Consider the following 17870-nt stretch of genomic DNA (forward strand, 5'->3'; position numbering starts at 1 on the left):
AGGCAAAGTGAGTGTTGCATTATGAAATGTGGGATGGGTGATGTTGCTGCTGTACCCCACCAACTATCAAACTACAAAAAGAAAACTTAAGAAACGTCTTCCTTAGATGAGACTTTAGCACTGTGCAAATTAGTTGCTAGGAAACATCTGTAGCTCTGTCCAGTCAAAAGAAGCAGCAGGAAGTCACTGATGCACCAAAAATAACATGTTTTTGGGGGGCAAACGGTATGTTAAAGTTAATTGCTAATCCTTTGTAAATATATGTTGTTTTGAATGATCAATAAATACACAATTATGCTAATGTATCATATGTTATTTAGTCTTACAATCTAACTTTATGAGTATAACATTTCATAATTTGAAGTATTTTTTGTGAAATGTGATATTGAATATTTTAAAGTGTCAGATATGTAGCACTAGTTACTACATGAGAGCTAGTTTGTGTTGTGCATTTTAATTTAGTGATGCATAAATCTCATGTCATAAATAGGCTAAGTTTGAATTTTTGAAGAGGTGGTGCAGCCAGCTCCAACAGAATGGCCCAAAAGAGATGAAAGCGCTTACAAGCCAAAAAATGACAATGCAGTTGTTTTCTGTTGAGCTGTTAGGGATGACATGTTTACTGGATCCTTGTTTGTTTGCCTCCACTATGTGGTATTTCCTGTAAACTGAGGTGGTAGCTTGTTATAGCCACAGTATTCACAGTGAAGAGTAGCCTCTCAGGTGATAAAACCAGAGAGTATTATATCTGTGACTGTCAGCCCGAGAGTGCATGGCATTGATGTATCCATAAAGAGCTGAATAATCCTCCAACAGTCTGAACAGCTTCTGTAAAACTGTTAGCAGGGAATGTGCATTGTCTGAAAAGGAAGTCTGGAAATCAGCATTCATTCAGAACAATAAAGAGCGGAAGGAGTTGAGAGAAATCAATGAGTGGGTCCCTGGTTACCATAGAGGTTTAATGTAATGTAAGCTGTATTTATCACAGCAATTAATGCAGTCAGAATTGAATCTTTGTTGTGATGTTGTTATTTCTGAAATTATCCCCCAAGGATATTATTGCTTTGCAAAACAATTATCAGCAATGACAAACAAAATTATTTCACATGAATAATGTATTGTCTTTGTTGTGGCTTATATCCAGCATGACGTGCAGTAGCTACACAGTCTAAATAGCCTGACATTAACAACCATAAACATAACTGTAACCATTAGTGCTGATATAAAGCATTAAATTCTAGGGGGGAGATGGATGTTAGCATTCACTGATAAATAGGTGGCTAGACAATAACTATCCATGTGTAATGATAGCAGGTGAGGAAATACACGTTATTTGTTTCTGTGTTTCTTTATGTTTTATATTGTAGAACTGATATATAAGATCCATGTGATAGATAAATGCCACTTTTTCCCAACAGCTCCCAGAGTGCACCAGCTGGAGGGTAACATGTGTGAGATCACATGGGAGACCATCCCACCAATGAGAGGGGATCCTGTGAGCTACGTGCTCCAGGTGCTGGTGGGCCGTGAGTCAGAATACAAACAGGTTCGTCTCACACAAGGCAACACTCTCAAACACAGGGTTGCATGAGGACAGAGATGAGAGCTCCGGTGTCTCTCACGTCCATAACCCAACTCCAATTATTCGGTTCATTCTTATTTCTGTGGAAGTGTGTGCGACTACTCTGAGGAAATTTTCTAATCTCCCTGAGGAGCAGAAAAATTCAGTTAGCACTGATGAGGAGGGTATTACAGAACACTCAACCACCCACACATTGAGACACAAATTTGCACACACACACACACACACACACACACACACACACACACACCTAGATAGAAATTTGTACATGGAAGAATGAAACACACACATCCTTTTTCACACACACACTATGTCTTCACTGTACTGAGATACAGCCATTCTAGGTAATCTGAAGTGCCAGAAAAATTTATTGAATGGTATTGAAGGATTTTAATGAGAACTACAACACAGTAATAACTGAAAAAAGTTTTTGGCCACACTTGGGTGTATGGGATTGGGTGGCTGGCAGTTGGAGCGATGAGCAGTGGTTGACCTTAGACAAGAAGACATTTGTCTTCAGAGCCGTTTTACTCTCTGTTATTGAATTACTGAACGGATGGAAGGAAGAACTGCTGATACTCACCAGCAGGCAAAACCGCAGCTGTGTGTATATGTGCAAGTGGGATGTGTATTTGCTCATTTCATTGTGTACACACATCAGCTGTCAATACAAATCTGTGATGAATTTTCAGATGTCTGTATGCTTTGGTTTCTCTCTGCGTATTTGTTCTCCTTTCTTAATATCACCATGAGGAGAACAGGGAATGAAAACATACTAATGTTTCTCTTCTCTGTCTAATGGTTCATTAGCAAATTAGCAACAGAAAAACCTGAAGACTAAAACTAAAAATCAATACACTCTTGTTTAAAACACATGCACACTTACAGTCCACCTCCTGCTTAAAAACAGAGACACCTTATGTGTTAGCTGCTCTCACATGCATATAAACCATGTCATTATTCTGGGTTAGCAACAAGCCAATTCTAAAATATGACTGGAACTACAACATTAATATTTTGTATCCATTCTTTTTAAGTTACAGAATCAATTAAGAAGGTGACCTGTCAAGAGATTAGACTGCGTCCTTGATCTGTCATCGCATTATAATGTGATTGTTGTTTTATGAGACAGTCTCAGGAGTTCAGTGTCTTTCCAAGGATATTTCAACAGGGAACACTGTCTGTTACAGAATACAAACCTGTGGCGTTTAATACTCAAAGCAGCAACCCCCATCCTTTTTTTAGGTCAAGTTTACTTGTATAACCTAAAGCCTGTAATTTACACTTTGATGCCAGAATAGTGGGTACAGTGGATGGCGAGTTAATGTCATGAAGTAGCACAGTGTAAGTAGTAAGTAGTTTGTTTTGGTTAAGGAGTGATCTTGCTCTTTTGCCATTTAGCTAACTAGCTAAAATTTGAGATAGGAATTTATTTCAAATAGAAAAGCAAGCAATATATGTTTTACTTGACGCAGGGTTCAAGTAAACAAGTGGTGACAATAACTACCGAACTCCACTGTCACAGTGATACAATCAGTGTTGCAAGAGTTTACTCAGAAACGTAATTCTTTCTTTCCTCCCTTCGCAGGTTTTTAAGGGAGAGGAGGGCGTGTTCCAAATCTCTGGTCTCCAGGGCAACACAGACTATCGTTTCCGTGTGGGCGCCTGCCGCCGTTGCCAGGACACATGCCAGGAACTGTGCGGACCACTGAGCACCTCCTCCTTGTTCACGCTGCGTCGCCAGGAGACGGCGTCGTCAGGGGAGCTGTGCGCCGTGGAGACGGGCAAGGGGGCGGGCCTGATCTCGAGCGACGAGCGCTTCGCGGCGCTGATCGTGTGCGTGTTCGCGGGCTTCTCCATCCTCATCGCCTGCTTGCTACAGTACTTCTTCATGAAGTGAGGGAATTTTAACTCTAGGATAGAAAGAGAAAGCTAAATCACAGAGAAACTTTAAAAAAAAAAACACGTCTATGAAAGAACCGAATGAAATCAAAACAAACACTTGAGATGTACTTCTAAGGCAATGTATGTGTTTTTTTGTTTGTTTTTTGTTTTTTTGTTTTGTTTTGTTTTTTAGTCAAAGTATCGATTCAGGCTTTCCTCACCTAGTTCCTGTTGTCTACTGCCTTCACTCAGTTTGGTCTCATTTCTCTCTACGTCTCAATTGTCTCTGTACCATTGTCTGTTTCATTTGTTAAGGATTTCTGTCGAGGGAAGCCTTGTCTTAGCTGTACCTCGGTTGGGAAAGAAAACTGATAATCAAGCCTTAAAATAGCTGTGAGCAAAGCAGTTGCTCCTCAGACTGACTTGCATGTTTTTATTTTGTATCTTTTAAAAACATATTCGATTAGAGAACATGTATATTTCTTGACGGTCATTGCCTTACAATTTTTCTTTTTTGTTTTTCAGTGTTTAATTTGCTTTTTTTTTTTTCGTTTTGTTTTTGCTGCAGTCTTTATTCATTCAGCCATATTCCAATGTAGGCCTTCAAAGCTTTAGCCGTTCATACCTTATTATTCAGTTTGTTACTACTCTACAGGCTGTCAGTCAATTCATGCAATCTGCACCTGCTCTCACACACAGACTGACAGAGACACAGTGCACATACACACACATGTGCAGACTTACGTACATAGACACACACACACACACACACGTACAATTACATTCATGCAATGACAATGAGAAACACACATTTCCTCCTAAGAAGGCAATCGCTTATCTGCTCAGCTTTTAACATTCAATCACTCACTCATTCAGCTACCAAAGTGATGCAATCTATGTGTGGTGTAAGATGCTGCTATCCTGTGATTTTATTATATCTAAGAAAGAATGGAAAACCAGTAATCTAATATATATACACACAATATATATATTATAACAAATATCTATGATGCTATAGAAGTGATGTAATATAAGTGATGGCAATGTAAGGTCTGAAGTACAGCGTAAAAGGGGAGGAATTTACTCTAGGTGCTCACAACAGCAGCTCTGAGGTCAGTTCAGTAGCTCGCGCAAACGTTTGAAGGAGCCCTTAAACACTGGTCTTGGATCAGAATATGAACCCTTATAGGTATTCAGATGTTGGGCGTAAACTGGCTTTAGCATTTAAGGAAGCCGGGCTCGGATCGTGATTGGCTGCAACTTACCAGGAAAGGGCTGGGACGTTCGGCTCTCGGCCAGTCCTTCCCATCCTCTACCATCTCAAATACCATTTCTCCAGCCTATTTATCTGTAGCTTTAGTAGCGATATGCCCGTAGCATCACAGACCCAGAGGTGCTAACAGCCTGCCAGCTAGCTGCCCTTTCTCAGAGCTGTGTGTGTGCGTTAACCAGGAAAGCCATTAGGAGTTAGCTTGAGCTTTACCCCCCTTGAAATTTGACCAGCTGCCAGCCAGAGCAGTGCTGAAGCTGTAGTTTCTCCTTCTAGCTAGTCTGTGAATCGATACATTTGAAGACTCTTCTGCTCTTTTCTCCTCTCCTGACCATAATTATCTGTAATTACCTTTTTGCTCTGGCTGCTCCTCTCCTGCTTTCGATCCATCCCATCTTTCTGCCCATGCACTACTCTTTCTCTCTCTCCCTCCTTATTTTCTCTCTCTCTCTCTATTTCTCTCTCTCTCTCTCTCTCTCTCTCTCTCTCTCTCTCTCTCTCACTCTTACTCTCTCTCTCACTCTATTAAAAGGTGCTTTATTGACATGTAATCAGAGCAGTAGCAAGTCTGTGGTTTCTCCTCAGACGGACATGTTCTCTGGGCAATTGAACTAATGTTCACTAACCAAACAAGCCTTTGACAGAACACAACTCAACAGAACAGGGCATTCTGACACATGTAACACCCCTCCTGACCTCCCTCCCTCCCATGACCCCCGAACCCCCCTTTTTTTTCTAACCCCAACCCGAAAAACAAAGCCAAGGTACAGCCCAATACATACCCTGATGATCCAAAGAAGTCACCCTGACCCGTGTGATTTATGTGTGATGTGTCCACTTTTGTCGGGTGGGGTGTGGGGGAACAGGGGGGATCGGGTGGGAAGGGGGAGGGCGGGATAACGATCAGCTCTGATTGGCAGCCTGTAACGTACCTCAGGGAAAAGGCCTTACAGAGGGGAGATCTAATCCTGTCATCTCCATCGCTGTCATCATTGTCATCATTATTAGCCTCTCTTCCTCTGTTTCTCTCTGTCTTCCTACCAGTCTTTCTTTCATTTTTTGATGCTGTATCTTGTCCTCTGTCTATGCTGTGCCTTGCTCCTGTATGTGTCAGTAAGCAAAGTGGTTTACTAGCTCAAAATACCTTTGCCAAAGTTGATGGGAAAGTTAAGGTAGAGTTCTTTTCTAGGTTTATTTATACTATATATTTGCATACAGTACTTTACATGCCAATTACAGTGCAATCTTCATTTATTTATTGTTTAAAGATTAAGAGACAAGTGTAGTTATATACTAATTTTTTTCCTTGTAGCATGTTTTTTTTTTTTCTTTTTAATTTTTTTAATGGATGTATGTTAGATTGTATGATTAAGGCCAGCATTCCTTATCTCAGTAACCCTTTAAGTATTTCTCTTACAGCTGTTGGGAACCTGTAGCTCATCAGTCCATGCATTGCAGTTATCATTGCTGTTTCAAACATGTAACCAAATGCCTATGTATTTTGTTTTTTTTTTGTTTGTTTGTTTGTTTGGGGTTTTCTTTTTTTTGTTTGTTTGTTTGTTTTTTTCATCTCCTGTTTTGGCCGTGCACAGCCGAGCAGTTCTTGTAATGCTTAGAGAGACATGTAGCAAAGCCAGGCCTTAGGGTCAGTTCAAGTCATCGGTATTGGGATAAATGTCGCTGCCTTTGGCTTATCTTTCTGATTAGTGTTATAATGAAGCTTCTGATACCTTTTTACTGTTTTATTGCCAAAGTGCAGGCTTCTCGTGTCCACTAGATGTTGCGTTTGCAGTCGTCTAAAGGGTTTCTGTGATGTTCTTCTGTAACGACACAGCATTACGATTATTATTATTGTTATTATTATTCTCTCAAAAGGAAAAAAAAACATTAACTTGATCTGTGATTATGCTTCTTTTCATATTATCTTTTATTATTTTGTTTTGTAAAGCAAAATGTGCCATTTATGAAATGTGTAGCCCCTTTTGGAGGAGAGTTTTTAACACAACCTGATTTCACACTGAAAGGTAAAAAAAAAAAAAAGGCAAAAACAATCACACAATGATTTCAGGCAAATGACGACAATAATAATATTGACGATTCCTTGTTCAGGCTAGTGCTGGTATAGCAGTAGTGAGTATTTTATATCCAGTATTTTGCTAAGAGATGATATACAGAGATATCTATAGAGCTATAGAATGAGATGGTAAATACATTATGACTAACAGAGTTGAAGCACTTTTTATATGCCGAGCATTAGTCTTGATGAGGTTAATATGAGCGAGAGGAGACATGCAGCCCTCTGCTCCGTTCCAAACACTACTGCCAACGCCGTCTGTTACATTCATTGGCATTATTCTGTCGTTGGCGCCACTGTGACATTGGCATTACTGGAGCACGTTTCTGTGCTTCTCAAATGGCACCCTGCTCCCTGCAGAATGCAAACTATGGCAACAACGGAAGTACAGGTCATAGGGCGCGGGGTGCCTTTTTCTCAGACGTGTTCATGGTGTGTCTACCTAGCCTGTTGCATTGTAGATGACAGGTTATGTTTGAGGTGCCCTGTCCTTAAACCCCTGATGTTATGTTGCCCACCCGCAGCCCCTTGTCCCCCCTGTTCAAGCCTTAATGCCCCGGTGGGAGAGCAGAGGTTTGCCTTGTGTTTGGCCAAACTCAGGCCAGTTATGTGTTGTATAGTCTAAGGTTAACACAGTGTTAACAGACAGGCTGTGTGTTTGTGGGCAGGGTACTCCCTTTATGTGCTTTGTTGTTTTTGTTTTGGGTTTTTTTGTTTGTTTTTTTCATATGCTGGTGATTTTTGACACCTCGCCCTCCCCAGCCACACCTTGCAGGTCCTACACATTTGGTGCGTATATCAAGAATGAGAGACAATTTTTTTGCCCAGCAACCCCACGTCTGTGCCTTCTGATCAGTTTTTTTTTTCTTTTCTTTTTTTTCTCCTTTTTTTATGTTTTGTACGTTTTACAGTAAGTAGAGATTTTGACTGAGAGATTGGCGATTTGACAAACGTACAGAGATTCACAGGTATTTAACTATTTTTTAAGCGAGACAAAAAAAGAAACATATTTTTACCTCACGATTTAAAAACAAACATTCCAATGTTGTCATGGTCTACGAATTGAAAAAAAAAAAGAAATTCATGCATTTCTTCTTGTATTGTAAATGTTAGACAATTTCATATGCATTATATAAAAGAAACTGCCATATCAATTTTAATGTATAGATTTTTGCAAATACTACCCTATGTATGTAAGACGTAACTGTATCGGTAGCGTATATATAATATATTTATGCCCAATAAATGTTTTAATTTTTTTCTGACTTTGATCGAAACTGTAAGTTTTATTTTGTGTGTGTTTACATACAGTATGTTTGTATGGATCACTTTTCTAAGATACTGCGTCACAGGAATGGACAGATAGGTGGTGGGTAGTCTGGCACTGTCAATGCAAAAACTGTTTCCCTGACATTTACTACTGTGTAGCAGTATTGATTTTGATCTTGAAGATTTAATGAGAATGATGATTCTTCCCTCATCAGAGGCACCTTTATGAACTGTTGTAAACACAGCTGAGTAATAATCAATATTCATAACGCTAGGGTTTAAATTATGGCATAGTCTGAATGATGTTGCAAAACAGTTGTAATTCTTCAAGGTGGCTACATTATAAATGTCACAGAGACATTAATGTAATTATAGATACTTCTGTCTTTTTTCATGCAAGGTTTCAAATATGTGAAGGGGGTGCATATGTGTCTATTGAAGCTGGACTACATGTCTGTGTGAAGGTACATCAGCCAGATTTACTCCCCGGTGGCCTCGACAGTGTTTAGCCAGATAGCTGAGAAGAGTAAAGGATACACACTGTTATCTCCTACTGTCCCTGAGGGCAACCAGAGAGAGATTGCTGCACTGCACGCTCAATTCCCCCCAGCCCTGCAGCAACCCAAGGACCACAGGGTGATATTAGTCTCTCAACCTTTTTGAGTCACCCTCGATCGTTGCATGCTGCATGCACATAACTTTGTTTAACACGGTGTAGAAATCGAACAATTAAATAGGTGAGAGCAAAACAAATCACCTACACCATCTCACCATTATCTTTTTTTAATTAAGTTTTAGAACAGCAACAATGTAACAAAACCTGTGTTGTTGCTGGGAAGTGCACTGTAAACAGTGGCTGTGTGATAACCTGCTTTTCCAGACAGTCAGATGCAGCATCAAGCACTCAGACAGCATCAAGTTCAGCATTGGTTTTTGTTGTCTGTGAATCACTAGACAAGAAGTACAATTTAAGTGACTGAATGTGGTATGATCATTGGTGTCACATGCACCAATTCTGGCACGTCTGAAGCAGCCAACTTCCTGTGATTTTCCCAAACAATATTATCTAGAGTTACCAACGACAACAGAATCCAATCAGCTTCTGTCTTGAGGTGAACTTCAAAGTAGATGAAGTGTGCTTTGTAACACAAGTCTGAAAGGTTTAGCATGATGATTATTAAACTTCAGAGACTGAATGGAAGAAAATCGACTTAGTTTGATTGTTTCAAAAGCCGGTTGGCCAGTCATATGAGTCCACCATTTTGTTGGATGGATGCTCCCCAAAGGTCGGTTGGCCAGTCATATGAGTCCACCATTTTGTTGGATGGATGTTCCCCACAGGATAGCTGCAGAAACATAACATGGCTTATGCACAATCCTAATCTGAACCCAGCAGAGCACCTAAGATTCTGCACCACTGCTGGTAACTGGTATCAAGTCAACACAGATCAGACACCTGTGCAAAGTCTGAATACATACCTTTATTTGCACAACTGGCAGTACCAGTTAGCAACAGATAGTTATGACTGGCACCAGCTGGTATACTAAATAAAAAGACTGCTGCATGTACAGGCACACACTGATGGAGATAGAGATAGAGATAGATGTGGACTCTTCTTCAATCCCACCCTCTTCCTTTTTGTTGAAAGGTAGTTTCTACTGCATGGCCCACATCAAAATAAACTCTGACTCACTGATTAAGCCTTCTTTCACCTTTTGTTTTATTTTGTTCTTAATAGGGGAGTCTCATCCTCATTCCTGTTCTTTCACACCTCTTCTTCTCTTCACCTGTCATCCACTCAATAACAATCTTATATGAGATACCAACCTAATTTTTATTTCATTAATTTGCTGTCTCCTTCATTACCTTTGGATTTTATAATCCTTTGTGTTCTCAGCTGAGTGAGCTCACCTTCACATTTTTCTAATCTTTGTCTCTCTCCTACAGACATTCACAAATGTCTGCTCAACATCTTGTAGTCAGAGGGTTTTGCAGTTACCTCAGGTAAAGCACCTGAGGTAACTGCAAAAGGTTCTTGCAATGACCTTACAAGGAATCTAAAACTACCTCAGGTGTCTTTTGAGCCATGCTTGATATGGGCAAAGCCTGGTGTCTCTGAAGCAATAGAATAAGGCTGTGACTTCTGACCACAAAAATATAATGCCAGCTGAGGTGATAGAGAACACACTAATGTTTCTCTGTGTTAAGATTGCAGGCTACTGACTGGTGTAACACCTTGCCGATGCTAGCATTATATAATGGGGTATAGTAGGGTCACATGGGGAAAAGATTAAAGGCTCAAGGTGTGTTATGTGCCTCTCAGTCCACTCTGAATGGTGTAGACTTTACTTCCACGATGTTTGATCTGGTTGGAAGGGTAGTGTTAAGTGTGGTTGACCTGAAGGTCAAAACACAACATTTCAGGAAACACAACAACATTTTAGAAAACAGTCTGTTGTTCACATGTTTGTTTCACAGTGAAGTTTAGTGCCCCCACTGCAAGCACGATGCCTTATCAGTGATGGAAATGATTTCTCACCAGACAGGAGCCACACTTACCACTTCCACATCCAGACACAGCTTCACATTGTGGATGCTGAATGTTTCAACTTTGTGGTGTGGAACTACAAAGTGCAAACACTCTAAGGCTCAAAGAAATAGCTGCAAAGAATCAGATCAATAGTGCAGGGTGTTAAGATGCCTGCTTGGTAGATCTGAGAAAATGATCCTGGATCCAGAGTGAATATCTGGTTATAACTTTAGGTACTCCATAAAAGCTTCTCATGATTTCTTGATTTGAGCAGCTGTAAACAAGAAAGAATCACCTCATCCTACGGCTATTTTTCACTGTCGTTAGATGCCAACAAACCTCTCTGATTGCAAAGTGCATTTCATACATGGAAACAGTTACCTTACAGCTAAATGTGCAGCAGCTTGCAAAAAGAATGCAAATATTGTTCACAAAAGAAAAAAGCAAAGAGGGAGTGAGTTTTTCCTCCTTTTTTGTTTACTTTTACAAGACTTTAATAGATACAGTACCAAACAGGAAATATTCACAGACATTTTCAAAAAAAAAAAGAAAAAAAGATATCAATCAATGTTTACTCTTTTAATCAATATACATCCCGCAGATTAATAAATAGTATGTCATGACATCAGTATGTACAATCAGAAACATTCATTAACAGAGATACATTCTTCAGAGCCAGGAGGCCACGGTTTGAACTCCAGTGCAGATTGGTGGAGGCTGCTGCGGTGATTTGGACTGCAGAAACCATCTGAGTGCACAGCATTGAGTCTATATTGTTACAAAGCATCTATTTACAGTTCTAAGCAAGCATAACAATAATCATTTATAGACAGTTTACTGATCCTTAATCCAAAAGGGTGCATGATACACAACTTACAAAATTAAATCATTTTTAATTTCCATCTGTTGCATCATTTTGTACATATTTAAAGTAAAGGCTATTCTAAAAATGCTCCTGTAGAACTTTGTTGTGACATTTTGTCAAGGTTGGCACCTTTGGCACATTTAGAATGTTTCTATTTCAGTAAACACACCAGCATGCAGTGTGTAATCACCCATGAAAATTAGCTTTCACTGGGCACCATTCCTTCATTGGCAAATCAATAAGATATACAAGACATAGATAATATAATGTACATTGTGCGTGTTTGATTTAACTATTGAAGAAGTTGCTGCCTGTTCATCCCGAACAGTTTTGGGAGTGGGGAACAATATGTGCCAAAGAACACTATGATCCACAGGGCAGCTACTACTCTCAGTGTTCCTTTATTTTTATGAACATGTGAATGATGAAAAATGAAAAGTTACTTCCCAAATGTTTTCATTAAATGCAGTTATACATTGCTTTAAGTAGCATAAAGAATCTTGTCAATTCAAACAAATGACAAATCTGCTACATTTTATATGACTGGATCCACAGATAGGCACACTGTCCCCATGCAGCTGTAAAAAGCAGAAAAGGCCCTGTTCTGTATGCTGTATCAAGGTAACTTACACAAGTACACCTGAGATGGCTGAAACATGATGTTTGAAAAGCAACATTTCAATGGTGCACAGCTCATGAAACTCAGAAAGCTGAGGCGTTTATGGCCATTGGTGTTGATTTATACACTAACGCCAAGCAGCTTTCTTTGTCTTATGCACCAACTAATACATCTTAAATGCATTGCACTGACTACATGACTATTAAAAAAGTTTATGATACCTTCTCAGAGACTCCTCATGTACAGTGTTTTTTTTTTCTTTTTAGCAGCAGTAACAAGAGGCCTGTAGCTTGAACAACATTGATCATTTAACAAGAATGAATGATTATCACACAAGTCAGAGACTGACACATGTTGGAAATGTTCGCATTCTGTAAATTATCACACAAAAATAAACCACTGCTGTATAGTTCATGGTTAAACAGGAATATTAATTCTCCTCATTTCATCAACCTCACTGACCCTTGTTGGCAGCATCAACACAGCATGGACTTTAATTTCCAAGATACAGTGCACTGAGCATGTCAAAAAATGAATAACAGTAATGTAGTACATCTTCACACTCTCTCCAACTAATTACAAGAATCACATCCAAAAGCATGGCACACAATACACACATGAAGATACTCTCTTTCTCTTTCTTTCTCTCATACACACACACAAACACACAAACCACAAACACACACACACACACACACTGCACTTCTGCCCCTCTATACAGGAGTACAGAGCAGTGCCACAAGTTCTACAGTGCTTTCTTTGTCATCCAGAATATGAATACAATATAAGGCAATTGTACATGTCTGCAATATTTATACATATATGTCTGTGTGTACAGGGGCATGTGGGCCCCAGCTGTATGTTGTTCACATTTGGATTAATATAAGCACTTCAGGCTAGTGTGAATTTGCACTCCACCAGTCATGCTTTTCAAATGCTGCTGACTGAGCTGTATGAATAGGGATGCCACTTGCTCATATTATCCAACAAGAAAATGAACTGTTTGAAAAAATCGAAGCTCTATTGATGCATATTGACAAAGAGAATGGAGGCTTGCAGCTTTTTGTGGCTCGCTCTTTTCGCATCCTCTGGTTCTTTCAATCCCAGTCAATTATGGGCAAGTAAGCCCACGTTTACAGAGCAGTTTGTCCTCGACCTTACAGAAATAATGGCTTATAGGTCGGTGTTGTTAAATACAGAAACTTCGACTTAGAAGCTGACTGTAGACTCCGTCCAGCCGTTCGAGGCCTCGCCCTTCATGGTGCTGGCTGTGCGTCCTCGCGATGGCTGGCTGTCGGTCAGGCCGAAGAGGCGCGCCGCTGCGCCCCTGTACTTCCAGGACATCGTGTTGTAGAGGATTGGGTTGATGGCGGCACTCAGATAGAAGAGAACCACCGACACCAAGCTGCAGTATTCGGACAACACAGAGAGCAGAGGGGACGGAGCGTCAAGCGAGCGGAACTGCAGGTAGCGACCCACGTGGAATGGCAACCAGCAGAGGACAAAGGCCAGTACCACCACCACTGGAGGAGGAAGAAGATTAGCATGTGAAGAGGGTGAGTGAAAATGCGATGGTAGGATGGAGAGTGTGGTAAAGAAGCTACTGGAAGCGAACGTTGTCATGGGTCAAGGCTAAGGAAAACGAACTTTTCAGCTTAAGTCTACATGTAAACTTTCCCCTTCTATTATCCATCCCTTTATTTGTTAACAAATCAAGTCTGAACCACGTTACGCACTGTGCGTAATTTGCGCGCTCTCCAAACTTACCCAGCATCTTGATGGTCTGTCTGTTGCTTTTGTCCCTGTGAGCCACGCGGGAGTTGATGTTCGTTTCACGGTGTCTCTGCCACAGCCGACGGCCTATGAGGCTGTAGAGCACCGTGAGACAGAACACTGGCATGAAAAAGAAAACAGAGCTTAACCACACCATGGCTCCCATCAGACCCGACTCCACGGCGTAGTGCGTCATCTTACACTCCCGGGTGTCCCCGCCGTCCTGAAAGAAGCCAGTCTCATTCATCCCACTACTGAAATTTGGTGGCCCCATGTAATCCCGCTCCACGCCCACCATGACAAACACGGGGCCGGCGCTCAAAAGAGACACTGTCCAGAGTAGGAGGATGAGGGCGCGCACCCGCCTTTTTGTAACCAGAGCCTTGGCGCGTAACGGGAAGCAGATCGCCAGGTAGCGCTCCACCGACAGCGCGGTGATACTCAGGATAGTGGAGTAGGTGCAGGATTCTGACACGAACTGAAAAAGCTTGCAGAGCACGTCTCCAAAGCGCCAGGGCCTGTACCTCCACATGCGGTAGAGGTCCAGCGGCATACATAGGAAGATGAGCAAGTCTGACACAGCCATGCTACATAGATATAGGTTGGTGGTGGTGCGCATGTCCCGGTACTTGCTGACCACCAGAATGGTCATGACATTCCCGGCCACCCCGACCAGAAAGAGCAGGGTGCAGGCGATGGTGATGGCCGTGAGGAGAGGAATCGAGTAGTAATTGAGAGGAGGCGGGACAGGGTCAGCATTCCTTGTGTGGTTGTGGATCTCCTCCCAGCTGCAGTTATGGGAGAGGCACTCCGAGTGATTGGGCCAAGAGGGCATGCTGTCGCCGCGCGGTTATTCAAGGGGCCGCGCCTGGCCCTGAGTGTTAAAGGCACCCCGGGTTTGGGACTCCACAAGCCCCTTGGCGCTGCCCTTTCCTTCCATCATCACTGTCTATGTTGCGGAGGTGGGTAGCAGAGTCTGGCAGCCGTGCGTAAAATCAGGTTACTCGCAATCGTTGTTAACAGTCTCGTGTAAGCCCCCAGAGTTCCCAGTGAAGATGAACCAAGTCTTAATCAAAATTCTGAACTCACACAGGATGTCTGCGGTTCTCCGGGGAACGGATAGCCCTCTCCAGAGTCTAGCATGAAAACTGGGCTATTTTAGATCGATTCAAATTATCCAGTCTGACTGCAACACGCATTCTGAAGTGGTCCAACAATATCTGGCGCCGAAAGTACTTGTTCAAAAGAAGAGTGGTTGTTTTTGTTACAAAACAAATTGCATGCTGGGTGTTTGTAAGCTACACATCGCCATCCGGGATTCGTACGCAGGTATTCCAAACAAAACAGGAGGAAAACGCAGCACAAACATCTATTGTCTAAAGATAAAAGGAGAAAAAATATCTAACTTAAAGACAAGTTATCTCCCACATCCTTTGTGTTTGTGATAGTTACCAGCAGCTCTTGGGGGAAAAGATGAGACATGGTGATCCTTCATGCATCAAAGAGTGGCAAAGAGTTCCCATCACCAGCAGCGCGTCCCCTGCGTTTTGAGCGTAAGACAAAAACGGCAGAACAGGAGACGAGTTGCACCGGTCAGCATTTAATGGTGAGTCAGAGGCAGGGTCGTAATCATGCCGCAGCGGCAGCAGTAAACATCTGTCCGTGTCCGCTGTCTCAAACTCAGCCGAATACAAACGGACAAACAACAACCACCGTGAAAACAAACACTATATGACGGAACGGAGACAGTTTTACAAAAGTAACAATAACCACGAAGGAACGACGCATCGTCAACATAATCATGCAAATAGGACCCCAGACGATTGAAGTAAAACAAAGTAGAAGAGCATGGTAAAGAAATTCACCCTGGTTCTCAAAAGTTGCTCCTCTAGTTTCGGTGCATACCCAGTGTTTGGATCCTGACTCCCAGTGCGCAAAGCATCATGCACAGGTGAAGTGGTGGTTCTCAAGGGGGGAGGAGGGTGGTGTGACAGTGAGTCAGTGCTGCAACGCCACCTACAGATGCAGTTAAGGTTAGGCAGTGATGACTGGGACTTCATGCTCATCAATTTAAAAAAGAGGTGTTTACCAAGTCTCTTAGGGAGCACAGGAATGGAATGGACTTGGGCAAGACTCAAAATAGCCATGTCTTCTAGAAGCTTTGCATGAGATCCTTTGTGAGTGAGGTGAGTGAAAAAGATTTTTTCTCCTAGTGATTAATTTAGTCATGAGCATAAAATTACAAGATCCTATCTGGCCTTTGCTTTCAAATATGATCTGCATAATGAAATTATTAGAGTCATTTGGGGTTAAAGTATTAAAAGTACAATTTTACCTGGTGGGATATCACATCTTTCATGATTAATACCTCAGAACTGCATCCCGCCCTCACAGAATTCCACAGTCACAAAGAATTCAATTGCATTCAGTCCAGTCTGAGCACAGATTTATTTTGAGGCCCCAATTCGGCCTCTGCAGGATAACAGGGGCCATGATGTGGTTCTTAAGAGGGTACACTATTTCTGTTATAAAGAATTTTGTGTAAAATCTCACTGGCAGTAATTTTATTTGCAAAGAACATTTAATGCAGGTTTAGATGTATAAATTATATTATATTCACAGTATAAGTACAATATTCATGTTTCAGGTAGATTAAAACTACCAAACATTGTAATGAGGTTAGAATAGTCACTTTAATAACCTGTTTAACTACCAGTAGAATAAAGAACCCCTAATAACTGGCAAGATGATTGTCAATCACATTAATTTCATTAGAGGCAGAGGCTACACAGACAGCAGTTGCTGCTACCCTGCTGTCAAGGCTACATTTACCTTTTAGCAGGACTAACATTAGTTCATCTGTTACTTTTTTCCTCCATTATTAGATGTCATTACTGCCACTGCTACAATGTCACTTTTATGTGATATAAAGAACTCATTTGCTGAGCTTTCTGAGCACCAAAAGTGATTTATCAGTTCCAGGAAACATGGAAAAGTGTCTAAATTAGCTTTATTGGCAGCTTTGACAGAATTACACTGCTTGAGACAATAAGACTGACAAACTGTGTGGCTTATTTTCTCAATGACTTAACTGATAGCTTGCTGGAGGCTTCACAGGTAATGTTAATGGCCAGTTTCAATATAAATGTGAACCACTGCACAATTAGAGCTGCAATACATTTACATTTTTAGTGCGCTGATGTGATCCCAGTGCTTCATTCTTGTTATCTCTCTGCCCTTTGTGCTGTTTACCAGCAGACGCCATTATGTTTATGACCACTGAATCATGATGTGAGACAGACGGAGAGCAAGAGAGAGAGCAAGATCCTACTGGTGGAACACACAGGACACTTACCAGGACAGTTGTAGCTTTCACAGCCTCTGTGATACCTTTTCTTCACATCTGGTATGTATCTGTCTGAGGTCATATGATGTGTGTGCATCCAGATTTTTATTGTATGGGTGTGTTTGTGCCAGTTTGTGCATGTTAGCATGTATTTGGGTGACAGGCTTTTTTTGACTTTCAGAAAAACCTGATATCTGCAGTCTGTGCTCATAGCAACTGTGGTAGTGATGATAATAGCCAAACAGCAAGCTGATATCACAACTATTTACACAGCCAGGACTCCAAAATTGGACTGTTTCTGGGACAACAGGAGGTAATAAGAGCAGCGCTGGGTTTCTTCACTGAAATGTCACGGCTGGATTTGAGTGTTTGGTCTTCTTATGGTTGCGAACTGTTATGTTCAGCATATGAAACAGTGGCTCACTGCTTCATTGTTTCACTCATATTACTCTATGCTTCATGTACATGTCTATTAAACATGGTAAGGTGCTGACGTGTTGTTAAGTGTTTTGGTTGTCATCTTGTCTGAATCATAGGTCCAGGGTGTGGTAGATTACAGGGTAAAGTCCCTGTCATAATAATGATACATGCACACATCTGACAGCCAAGCGTGTGATTGTGTTCCAGCTGTGAGAAGAGCAGAACAACCATTTATCC

General features: G+C 41.3%; 3 protein-coding genes across 4 annotated transcripts in view; 2 read left to right on the forward strand and 1 right to left on the reverse strand.

Annotated features, from left to right (window-relative positions):
- fndc3ba (fibronectin type III domain containing 3Ba) overlaps window positions 1-8075 on the forward strand; it is a 92819-nt gene extending 84744 nt beyond the window's left edge. Inside the window, 2 exon segments of the mRNA XM_018663497.2 lie at window positions 1419-1546; window positions 3171-8075. Of these exon segments, the coding sequence (XP_018519013.1) occupies window positions 1419-1546; window positions 3171-3482 (440 nt within the window). The 3' untranslated portion in view covers window positions 3483-8075.
- A 4495-nt stretch (window positions 8076-12570) lies between these two features.
- ghsra (growth hormone secretagogue receptor a) lies at window positions 12571-16043 on the reverse strand. The gene is made up of 2 exons (XM_018663621.2): window positions 13862-16043; window positions 12571-13617 (listed from the first exon to the last, which is right to left on the reverse strand). Exons 1-2 carry the CDS (start codon window positions 14700-14702, stop codon window positions 13304-13306), a joined length of 1155 nt encoding a protein of 384 aa, XP_018519137.1. The 5' UTR covers window positions 14703-16043; the 3' UTR covers window positions 12571-13303.
- A 1105-nt stretch (window positions 16044-17148) lies between these two features.
- pld1a (phospholipase D1a) overlaps window positions 17149-17870 on the forward strand; it is a 30616-nt gene continuing 29894 nt past the window's right edge. The window contains exons 1-2 of one of the 2 annotated variants that reach the window (XM_018663620.2): window positions 17152-17273; window positions 17395-17526. The gene's annotated coding sequence lies outside the window, so the exon portion shown is untranslated. Of the gene's footprint in view, window positions 17274-17394; window positions 17527-17870 lie in introns of both variants that reach the window. The other variant, XM_018663618.2, reaches the window with a different exon arrangement.

The sequence above is a fragment of the Lates calcarifer genome, linkage group LG19, assembly GCF_001640805.2.
Source record: "Lates calcarifer isolate ASB-BC8 linkage group LG19, TLL_Latcal_v3, whole genome shotgun sequence".
NCBI classification, from domain to species: Eukaryota; Metazoa; Chordata; class Actinopteri; family Centropomidae; genus Lates; species Lates calcarifer.

Coding starts and splice junctions, on each gene's coding strand:
- ghsra (XM_018663621.2), bottom strand. CDS start 14,702: ATGCCCTCTTGGCCCAATCACTCGGAGTGCCTCTCCCATAACTGCAGC. Junction 13,618..13,861: donor ACAGACCATCAAGATGCTGG/GTAAGTTTGGAG, acceptor TTCCTCCTCCAG/TGGTGGTGGTACTGGCCTTT.